At 35.8% G+C, this 12,198-nt stretch overlaps 1 protein-coding gene across 3 annotated transcripts in view; it reads left to right on the top strand.

The window, feature by feature from the left end:
- Window positions 1-12,198, top strand: part of KDM7A (lysine demethylase 7A) — a 79,467-nt gene that overhangs the window by 29,562 nt on the left and 37,707 nt on the right. For all 3 annotated transcript variants that reach the window (XM_082400289.1, XM_082400288.1, XM_082400290.1), the window contains exon 2: window positions 9,907-9,992. In XM_082400289.1, the coding sequence (XP_082256415.1) occupies window positions 9,907-9,992 (86 nt within the window). The remainder of the gene's footprint in view (window positions 1-9,906; window positions 9,993-12,198) is intronic.

Below are 12,198 nucleotides of genomic sequence, written 5' to 3'. Positions count from 1 at the left end.
GAAGAGACATCACTGAAGAAAAAAATATTAAGCCTAGTCATAAAGCCAAATTTCCTGCGTGGGCTCCAACCTCATAGGTAATAAGCCCAGAGCTGTATAAGCTATGATTGGTACCTAATAGAAGCATAATAATATTAATGGTTACTATTCATTACTTAATAATATTTACTGTACTATTTCTTATTATATGCTAAGCCATATGCTTTACGTATTTACATACATTGTCCTATTTAATCCTAGGAGAACTCCTGCTCAGAGGAATTAAGGAAGTTGCTCAAAGTCAAAACTACTGGAGCTAGAAATCAAACCAAGTCTTTCTTTTTTTTTTTTTTAATTTATTTATTTTACTTACTTATTTTTGGCTGCATTGGGTCTTCGTTGCTGCACACAGGCTTTGTCTAGTTGCGGCGAGCGGGGGCTACTCTTCGTTGTGGTGCGTGGGCTTCTCATTGCTGTGGCTTCTCTTGTTGCGGAGCACAGGCTCCAGGCACGCGGGCTTCAGTAGTTGTGGCACGCGGGCTCAGTAGTTGTAGTTTGCAGGCTCTAGAGCACAGGCTCAGTAGTTGTGGCGCACGGGCTTAGTTGCTCCGTGGCATGTGGGATCTTCCCGGACCAGGGCTCGAACCCGTGTCCCCTGCATTGGCAGGCGGATTCCTAACCACTGCACTACCAGGGAAGTCCCCAAACCAAGTTTTTCTAATTCCAAAATCTATGCATCCCACTGAAGCCAGTTGACACCTGTTTTTCTGGTGGCGTGAAACAAGACTGGGCAGTCCTTGCCTGGCTTATAGTTGTCCCAAGGCCTCAGCTGACCCCAGAGTTATGATATGAAAGGAAATATGAAGAGCAGGTTATAAACCACCCTCTATATTCCTGGTGTTAATTCATCTCAAAGGCCACTCCGCATCCTCTTTGATGGTATTAGTGTGAGGCTTTGAGGGTTGCACAATGGATGACTCAGTCCTCTATGAAGAAGTCATAAAAATCGCCTGGGTAGAAAGATGAACTTTTGAAACACAGGCGAAAACTTGCACTGAAGCAAAATTTTAAATGAATGAATTTCATTTTTGCTACATCCTACTACCGTCTAAGGAAAGATGATAAATCTACTAATTCATACATTGAAAGATCTTTCCCTTTTTTACCAACTGTGTTGCCTTTAGTTCCTATACCAAATTCTTAAAAAGTTCAAGCAGAACAGAATTTTTTTTTTTTTTTAAGCTGCTTATAACTTTACCACAACGGATCAATTTTAAAATAAGTTTTCAGCACAGTTAATAACCAACAGAAATTTACTGGGATCATCATGTTGAGAGGGCACTGTAAGTGGTCCTGAGAGAAGTCTTGAGCTCAACTCAGGAAATAGGGTGTGTAAAATAGCTCAATATTAGACATCAATGAGTGGAAATGTGTATGAATCAAATGTTGCAGGACTTTCTATGGGGTGATCCAGTGATGTTTCACCAAGGAGGAGGAATTTGTGTTGAGCTTTGAAGCCTAGGTAGTGTAAGGTTCCTTGTTGAGGAATGGGGAGAACATTTGAAGCAAGAGGAATATCTAATGAAGTCCACTGGCAGGAAGATCTTAAAGAATTTGGCCACCTACTCTTCTAACACCAAGAGGAGGGAATATAAATGGGAGCATTATCCAAGCGGAAGAAAGAGAGTGTTTGGCAGATCCCAGGGAATTCTGGTTAGTCATTAATTCAATTCTGTTCTCGTTAAGTGTCAAAAAAGAAAAATGCCAGCTAAGCAACAACTTCAGAAGATTAAGACAATAGAAAGTGCTAAAGTTGTCACTGTCCCACTCACCAAATGGCAATGAGGCTGTTCTTCTGTAGATGGAAGCTATTCAGAAAAGCTCAGATTGTCACCGCTATAGGAAACCCCCCCACACATACACACACACACTCCCAATGGTCTAATAAACATTGAACATTTTGCCATTAGGAAAAAATGGAGCGATTTGTATATGAAGGAAAGTTTTATAAGAGAACTAAATGGAGTGAGAGACTGAAGGGGATTTGAAAGTTATTCTTAGAAAGTTTGCTTTCAGAGTTCTGCATTTTATGTGTCCTACTGCATTTGCTCTTAACATATCTGTTAAAGCTACAGTGACTCTAGAATTCTTTTAACGGGGGCTGAGGGATGGGAGAAGTTATCCCTCCCTTTGAGAGAGAAACTGAAATGTATGTAGTAGTTCCTTTTAGTGCCGTCCAAAGATCTGAAATAACCTTCTTGGTCTAGGGGCATTTAATTTTTATGTTTAATTTGATTTTTAAAATTATATTTTATGTGATTAATATAAAGGATTGTTTTTCAGATTTACTAATTTATCAGATGTACTGTTTTTTATTAATTTACCAAACTTACCATTAAGTTCTGAAATTTTTTGATAAATGTAAGCTATAAATGTTTTGCCAGTTGATTAGAAATGGTTAAAACCTGAAGATATGGTTGAACATTGCTGAGAAAATGAAAACAATCACACAGCTGTGCAGAGATGATTTCACTTGGAATTCATTATCACAGACCTCAGGTAGAGTCTCAGTGCTACCTAGCAGTGTTATTGTTTCTTGGTCTTCATTCCTCAGATCAACTATTTTGTATTTCCTTTCCTCACACTGCTCTACCACGTTCTAGACTCGGCTGATTATCTCATACTAAACTAAGCTGAGAAAACAGAAGCCTTCAGATTGTAGTGTGACATCCAATTCATCTATTTTTCTTTTGTCCCTCGTGCTTTTGGTGCTGGATCTAAGAAACCATTTTCTGATTCAAGGCCATGAAGATTTACTCCTATACTTTATTTGAGGAGTTTTATAATTTTAGGTCTTACATTTACATATATGATCCATTTGAGTTAATTTTTATATATGGTGTGTGGCTGCATTCTTTTGCATGTATTTGTCTCAGTATCATTTGTTGAAAAGACTATTCCCTATTGGATGATCTTGGCACCCTTGTTGAAAATCAGTTGCTCCTAAATGGTAAGGGTTTATTTCTGGACTCTCAATTCTGTGCCATTGATCTGTATGTCAGTACCATACTGTCTTGATTACTGTAGCTTTGTGAGTAAGTTTTGAAATTGGGAAGTGTGAATACATTATCCAGTGATTCTTAACCTTTTCTTTGGGTTACAGAAACCCTTTTGGGTGTCTTATAAAAAACCATGGACCCAGTAGGTTGTGCATAAATAAGTAAAAAATTTTGCATAAGGTTTATTTTATTGGATTGGAAATTGATAGTTTTTCAGTTAAAAAAACTTTTTAAACAATTAGCATATTCACCTTTGCTTTCTGTGGAAATAAATGAAGTATATCTAAATTGGACAGATAAAACCAAAGAAATTTCAGTTCTATAGAAGTAAATTGCAAGTACTTGATTCAGTTACAGGGATTGAATATTCAAATGGAAATATCATGTTAGTTTTGACAACTGGTTTTGACTTTTTTTTTGTCTTGATGGCATCAAACTCTACTCAGACTCCCAAAGACATTATGGAAGCAATTGTACTGGAGTCCTCAAATGAGAACAGGTTTATTTTGGGGTATCCACAGATCTTTAAGATACATTGTTTTTCATATTTTGCTGTAGTTGTTAGATTAATACAAGGTTTTTGTTTGCTTAATCTTTTTATATGATTGTAGATAGAATTTTATCCTTAAAAGTATTTTAGGGCTTCCCTGGTGGCGCAGTGGTTGAGAATCTGCCTGCTAATGCAGGGGACACGGGTTCGAGCCCTGGTCTGGGAAGATCCCACATGCCGCGGAGCAACTAGGCCCGTGAGCCACAACTACTGAGCCTGCGCGTCTGGAGCCTGTGCTCTGCAACAAGAGAGGCCGCGATAGTGAGAGGCCCGCGCACCGCAATGAAGAGCTGCCCCCACTTGCCACAACTAGAGAAAGCCCTCGCACAGAAACGAAGACCCAACACAGCCAAAAAAAATAAAATAAATAAATTAATTAATTTAAAAAAAAAAAGTATTTTAACTGTGAAAGAATACAGAAAAATGTCTAAAGCATAAATGTATAACTTAATGAATGATTATAAAACATATACCCTTTTAATAACAACCACCCAGGATCCAGACACCTCCCCCCAATCCTTTCCAGATCACAACTCCCTAGAGGAATCTACGATCCTACTGTTATGATCTATCTCTGCTTTTCTTTATAGTTTAATCCCTAAACACTGTACTTCAGCTTTGCCTGGCTTTAACCTTTAGGAATAAATAGAATACATTGTATATATTCTTGTCTCTTTTTTTAACATAATATTGACATTCATATAATTCATTCAGTTATTGCATGGGTCTATAGTTCTTTCATTTTTATTATGCAGAATTCCATTGTGAGACTATACTGTAGTTTATGCATTTTACTGTTGATGGACTATTAGAAATAATGATTCTGTAACTTTTCCTGCATAGTGTCCTTGTGCACACGTACATGAGTTTCTCTAAGGTACATGTACCTAAAAGAGGAATCGCTTGGTCATAGAATATAGGATTCTTCAGTTCTTTTACAAAATTGTTTTCCAAAATGGCTGTACCAAATTTACTCCAGCCAGTGGTATATGAGTTTCCATTGCTCCCCATCATCTTCAACATTTGGTATCAGTAGACTTTTTAGTTTTAGCCAATATGGTGAGCATATTGTGGTTTTAGTTTGCATTCCTCCAGTTATTTATGAGGTTACATATATTTTCATGTCTATATCAGTCACTTGTATTTCCTTTTATTGTGTGCCTAGTCACATCTTTTGTTCATTTTTTTTTTACTGGGTTCTTCTTTCCCCCTCTCCTCTCCTCTCCTCCCCTCCCCTCCCTTCCCCTCCTCTCCCTTCCCCTCCCCTCCCCTCCCCTCCCCTCCCCTTCCCTTTCCCTCCCCTCCCCTCCCCTCCCCTTCCCTTTCCTATTGATTTGTAGGAGTTTATTATACTGTGGGTATAATTCCTTTGGTGGTTATCTCTCTTGTAATGTCTTCTCCCACTCTGGCTTATCCTTTCATTCTTTATAGTTTAATGAACTATATATTTTAGTATAATTAAAGTTACCAGTTTTTCCCCTTATGGATAGTACATTTTATGTTTTGATTAAGACAACACTTCCTACCATAAAGTCATAAAGATATTTTGATTTTATGTTATACAACCTTTGTAGTTTTCCTTTCACGTGTGTTTTCATGCGTGTTCCTAATCTATTTTGGAATAAATTTTTATGTTGTGAGACAGGTGTCTAATTTCATTTTTTCCCCATACAGGTATATAAATGGTGTCTCAGGACCTCCTACAGAAAAGTCTGTCCTTGCTGCATAAGTGTCCACATATGCATGGGTCTGTTTGGGGGCTCTTTCATCAGTTTTGTATTACCTTCATTCCTACAACTTTAAAATATGTCTTGATACCTGGTAGAGAGTTTGCTTTTTTCTTCCCCCCCACCCCCAAGAATGCCTTACGTATCCTTGGCTCTTTATGTTTCCATATCAGTTTTACAATCAGCCTGTCAAGTTCTACAGATTTTGACTGGGATTAAATTGAATCTATAAATTAATTTGAGGAGAATTAATATCTTTACATATTACACTTCAAATCCATGATCATGATGTATATCTCCATTTATTTAGGTCTTCTTTAAAGTCTCTTAATAATGTGTTATAAAAAAAAATAATGTGTTATAATTCTCCTTAAAGGGGTCTTTGCATAGTTTTTGTTAAATTCCAGCATACTTGACATTTTTTCTGCATTTGTGCATGGTGTTTTATTTCATTTTTTAGCTTTATAATGTTGGTATATGGATATATGATTACTTTTTATGTGCTGCTATTGTATCTAGCAATCTTTCTTTTTATTGATTTTTTTAAAATTAATTAATTTATTTATATTTATTTTTGGCTGTGTTGGGTCTTCGTTTCTGTGCGAGGGCTTTCTCCAGTTGCGGCGAGCGGGGGCCGCTCTTCATCACGGTGCGCGGGCCTCTCACTGTCGTGGCCTCTCCCGTTGCGGAACACAGGCTCCAGACGTGCAGGCTCAGTAGTTGTGGCTCACGGGCTTAGTTGCTCCGCGGCATGTGGGATCTTCCCAGACCAGGGCCCGAACCCGTGTCCCCTGCATTGGCAGGCAGATTCTTAACCACTGCGCCACCAGGGAAGCCCCTTTATTGATTTTTGTAATTTATCCACAGATTCTTTTTCATTTTCTACATGTGTAACCACAGCATTTGCAATAGCAGCTTTGCTTTTTCTCTTCCAATCTCTATACCTTTTAATTCTTTTTCTTATTTTACTACACCAGGATAAGTTTCATTAGAAATGGTAGCATCAGGCATTCTTGTCTTGTTCTTATCTCAAAGAGACTGCTCTCATGTTATTTGCATAGGAGTTTTATAAGTACCCTTTACCAGATTTTGGAAATATCCTTGTAGTCTTAATTTTCTAAGGGGTTTTGTTTGCTTTTTAATCATAAGTAAATGTTGAATTTTATCAGATACTTGTCCTGCTTCTTTTTAAATGGTCATATGGTTTTTTCTTTTAATCTGTCAATGTGGCAGATTTCGCAGATTAGATTTTTTAGTGTTAAAACCACCTTGCATTCCTGAGATAGACCAAACTTGCTATTTGCATCTTTGCTCATAAATGAGAGTGACTTATAATTTTCCTTTCTTGTATCATCCTTTCCAAGTTTTAGTATCAAGGTCATGCTATCATAAAATGAGTTAGGAAGTAAGTCTTTTTTTCCTACTTGCTGGTGCAAATTTTATATAATATTGGAATTATTTATTCCTTTAATATTTGCTAGAACTTGCTTGTGAGGCCATCTGGGCCTGGGATTTTTTTTTTTTTTTTTTTGGAGGGGGAATAATTTTTAATATAAGTAACAATTTTAGGACTATTCAAATATTTTTTTTCTTTGTGACCCAGGTTTGCCTGTCTTACCTATATTTTCTAATCTTTTAGCATAAAATTGTTCATAATACCCTCTTTTGCATTTAGCATGTATAGAATCTATAGTTTCCTCCCTCTTTTCATTCCTACCATTGTTTATTTATGTTTTATCTCATTTTTCTTGAGCTTGCTAGAGGTTTACAAGTCTTTTCAAGGAATCAATTTTTGGCTTCAGTGCTCTATTGTATGTTTGTTTTCTGTGTCATCAGTTCTGTTCTTTTAGTTTTCCTTCTGTCTGTATTTTTAAGGTTTATTTTGCTATTCTTTCTGTAACTTTTTGAGGTAGATGTTTATTCATTAATTTTAGCCTTTATTATGATTTATCTTTTGACTCGGGTTATTTAGAATATTATTTCTTAATTTCTAAACACATGAAGATTTTCTAGTTAACTTTTTGTCATTGCTTTCTATCTTGAACTGTGGCCAGAGAATTTCTGATTTCAGACCTTCAAATTTGATTGTGGCCCAGTGTATGATCACTTGTTACGAATGGTCCATGTGTGCTTGAGAAGAAATGTGTGTTCTATGGATGTTGGGTGTAAGATTCTATAAATGTTCATTAGGCCATGTTTTTTTAATCCTGCAGTTCAAATCTTGTATATTTCATAGATTTTTGTTTTGCCTGTTTATTCTATCAGATACTGAGAGAATTGTCAAAATCTCCACTACTGTTTTGTCCTCCTGGTGAATTGAAATTTTTATCATTATAAAGTGAACATGTTTATCTCATATTTTTTGCTTTAGATTCTGTGTTGCTTAATATAGCTGTACTTTCTTTTGATCCCTATTTTTGTGGTATTTATTTGCCCATCCTATTACTTTCAGTCTTTCTGTATCCTTGTTTTATGTCTCTTATAACCAGCAAATTGTATTGTTTAAGTCCAGCCATATAATCTGTCTTTTAACTTGAGCATTTAGTCCATTTGCATACAATATAATTACTGATATATTTGAATTTATACCTTATTTTTGTCTTTTTGTTTCTTTTTCTCTTTTTCCTCCCCTCCTCTTTTTAATCACCCTCTGCCCCCACCTAGTTTGTGAGCTATGCTCTCTGTTTCTGTTCTTTTAGTTGTCTCCCAAGAAATTATAATAGGGGTCCTCAACTCATTATTATTGAAGTCTAACAGTAATCATTACCTTCTCTTTCCTTCTAGTATAAGTGCCTTGGGACCCTGTAACTCCATTTGTCCTCTCCTGACTCAAATGCTGCTATTGTCATGTGTTTTAGCTCTTTATATATATATTTAAACCTCACATGACATTATTTGTTTTATGTAGTCAGTGTTCGTATAAATTTACCCACATATTTATTACTCTACTTTTCTTAGCTTTTCCATTTTTTTCTTGCATCCCAGACCTCTCTGTGATCATCTTCCTTCTGCCAGAAGTACATCTGTTGGCATTTTCTTTACTGTGGGTTGGCTGGAGGTGAACTCTCAGTTTTTGATTGTACAAATACTTACCCCCCCTCCTTCTTGAAACACATTTTAACTGAATATTGAACGCTTGGTTAATATTTTAGGTTAACAGATATTTTCTTTAAGCACATGTAAGATATTCTAATGTGTTCCAGTTTCCTTTATTGCTTTGAGAAGTCTCTCATCCTTGCAAGTAATCTGTGCTTTTTTCTTCTTATGGCTTTGAAATTTTCTGACTTTGTTTTTCTGCAGTTTTACTATGATGTGATTAGATGCAGACTTTTTATTCATCCTGCTTGGGATATGTTGGGTTTCTTAAATCTGGAGATCAGTGTCTTTCATTATTTCTGCAAATTTGTAACTGTTAGCTCATAATATTGCTTCTACCCCTATTCTCTCTTTACCTTCTGAGGCTGTGGTTAAATGTATGTTATACACTTACTTTTTCATTTTATCCTTCATGGTTCTTACAGTCTTGTTTGTATTTCCCACCATCTTATTCTCTCTGCTACATTCTGAATAATATGACTGTCATCCATTTCACTAATTTTCTCTTCCACTGTTACACCTGTCAACTGATGCCCCAAAATTCTGTGTTAGGTCTGCTTTGGTTCTTTTTCAAGTACTAGTTGTGGTTGTGTTTTTGTTCTGAAACTTTTTGGGAGTACAAACATGTATAAATTTTTACCCTAATAAGTTATTTGGGAAGTGAGCAAAGCTGCTGTGGTCTTTCTTTGATGAACTACTCCTGTTTTCAAGATGTCACTATGTAGTTTTATCAGTTCTTAGGTGGTTCCCTTAAACTTTATTTTTATTTAAGTGCTACTGCTGTATACTCCATGATATGGAGTATGCCAGATACAGTGCCTCAAACTAATTTAACTGGTTAATTAGGGATATGAGACCTAAAGCAGAACTGTTAAGACTCAGTGCTCTCACCATGTCAGTGATGTTACCCAAATTTACTAATCACCTCTGCTGATGACAGCCATATTTTAAAGTTAAGTGGTGTTTTAGTCTGCTCAGGGAGGAGAGAAGGAGAGGAAGAGAGAAGAGAGGAGAGAGAGAGGGTATGTGAGCTCTGTGGTGTCTCTTCTTATAGGGACACTAATCCTATTGGATTAAGTCCCCAATCCTTATGACCTCATTTAACCTTAATTACTTCCTTCTTAGAGGTCCTATCTACAAATACAGTCACACAGGAGTGTACAGCTTCAGCATGTGAATTTTGGAGGGACACAAACATTTAGTCCATAACAGGTAGTATTTACATAATGGTTTGAGGGTGTTATGGTTTATAATTATGTTACTTCTGCTGTCTCTACTGCTGCTAATAGTGAATCACTTCCCACGTATTCAACCCCACAGTTATTCAGCAAGTATGTAAGGAAGAGAATAAAATTTATTCTTGCATGTGTTTCTGTACTTTACAAAATTTATTGGTGAGGTTGTACATTTCTCAGCTAAATTCTAACCAATCTGTTATAGTTAAGTGAAAATCTTCACCTTATTCACACATTGGCTTTATTTTTCTTTATCTTAGCTGTGTTGGAGTAGAAGAACATCATGCTGTTGACATTGACCTATATCACTGTCCCAACTGTGCAGTTCTACATGGTTCCTCCTTGAGTAAGTACTAGAAGTTTAAATAAAAATTGAAGTTTAGAACTTAATATGTACATGACAATACTTTAATGATACTCTATTTATATTATACCCACCAAGAACTATAAGGAAGATTTTTCTGAAGATATTGAGAATACAGTTTTTGTTTGAATTATTAAATAACTTATTTAACAAGTCAAAACATTAAGTGAAAAAAATACTATCCTTCTTAATTGCCAGCGCAAAGCCCCCAAACTCAAATACATATTTTCAAAGCTTTCAATTTGCGAAGTGCAATAAAGTAAAATTTTTCTGATTCTGGCTGTTTTTATCTCTATAAATTAAAAAAAAAAAAGAATGGTAACTAGACTTATCATAGTGATCATTTTGAAGTGTATAGAAATATTGAATCAGTATGTTGTGTACTAGGAACTAACACAGTGTTGTTGGTCATTTATGTTTCAAAGACAAATAAACAGACGCATAGAAAAAGAGGTCAGATTTATGGTTACCAGAAGCAGGGATGGGTGAGAGGATTTGATGAAGATGGTCAAAAGGTACAAACTTCCAGTTATAAGACAAATAAGTACTAGGGATGTACAGCATGATAAATATGATTAACACTGCTGTATGTTCTTTATGAAAGTTGTTAAGAAAGTGGCTCCTAAGAGTTCTTACCACAGGAAAAAATTTTTTTTTCCTATTTCACTTATTTTGTATCTACATGAGATGACAGATGTTCACTAAACTTATTGTGGTCATCATTTCATGATGTATGTCAGTCAGATCATTATGCTGTATAACTTAAACTTATTCAGGGCTGTATGCCAATTATATCTCAATAAAACTGGAAGAAGAAGAAAAAATCTTCCAGTACTATTTGTGACAGTGAACAGTATAGGATAAGACTTTAATGCACACACGTGCATTATACTTTTAGGAGAAAATTAGGGCACTGATATGCTAAAGTACTACTTCTGTTGTCCGAATTAAGTCATGCTATTGAGTATGGCCTAGAGTCCTGCCCAGCTATCCTCTGTGATGGGAGCAACTTCCCCACAGTCCCCGTCCCACGGAAGGCAGAGGCCAGACCAAGTCTTTGCCTGCAGTCTTCTTGAGGGGTGAGGGCACGGGCAGGGAAGCTCACGCGTCCTCTGGAGTACACCAACAACACGTACAAAGCGATATTATTGTCAGCCTTTTACAGATGCTTTACAGGAATAGATGGGAATATTAACTGTTGTACAAATATGAGAGTAAAGAAGAGATTTTAAAACCTTTGGATTGTAACTGTTTCTTTTCTTAAAAATTTAGACTGCATGCTAGCTTTTTTGTGTTCATAAAATTAAAGAGAAAAACTGTAGACTTAGTCATTTTAGAACTGAACTTTTCCCGAACATACCTTGATACACACTTGGGTCAGATGTAGGTAGCCTATACAACCTCTTTATTTAGAGTGCAGCCTTTTTCCTAATGCTTTTTTAAAATAGAAATTTTGTTCTGAGGTTATGGGCAAGTGATTTTTTCAAAAGAGACTTAGGAGCAACTGACTGCTTATCTGTTTTGTTAGAAATATTAATAATTTATCAGTTTCTTTCTAAGAGATTTAACAATTTAAGCTATATGAATGTATTAAAAATTTTTTTGTAAAATACAGATTATCCTTTTTATTAGTTACGCAGTATAAAATTTGGGGTTAGCAAATTGGTAGAATTGTTACACGTGTAATTGACTAATTTGTTAATATAAATGTTTTTAAAGGTTCTTATTTTGTGTAGCACTGAAGTATGTAGTATATAACTTGAAGTAATTATTGACCAAGTGTAATTCTTTGAGGAAATAAATAATACTGGGTTGTTCTGTCAAGAAGGGAAACAGAACTAAAATGTAAGTTTCAACTTAGAATTTCAGTAAATAACCCCAAAATGAAATAATTTGAATTTAATTTCCATGAAATGTTAAAGGGGTTACTATGAGTCAGGATAATGTAGTGTTTAAAACACTCTTGCAGGGACTTCCCTGGTAGTCCAGTGGTTAAGACTTCACCTTCCAGTGCAGGGGGTGTGGGTTCGATCCCTGGTCGGGGAGCTAAGATCCCACATGCCTCACAACCAAAAAACCAAAGCATGAAACAGAAGCAATATCATAACAAATTCAATAAAAACTTTAAAAGTGGTCCACATAAAAAAAAAAAAAATCTTAAAAAAATACTTAAAAGAAAACACTACTA

The sequence above is a fragment of the Balaenoptera borealis genome, assembly GCF_965194805.1.
Source record: "Balaenoptera borealis genome assembly, chromosome: 7".
In the NCBI taxonomy this organism is placed as follows: domain Eukaryota; kingdom Metazoa; phylum Chordata; class Mammalia; order Artiodactyla; family Balaenopteridae; genus Balaenoptera; species Balaenoptera borealis.
This window is presented reverse-complemented; position numbering and strand designations above follow the sequence as displayed.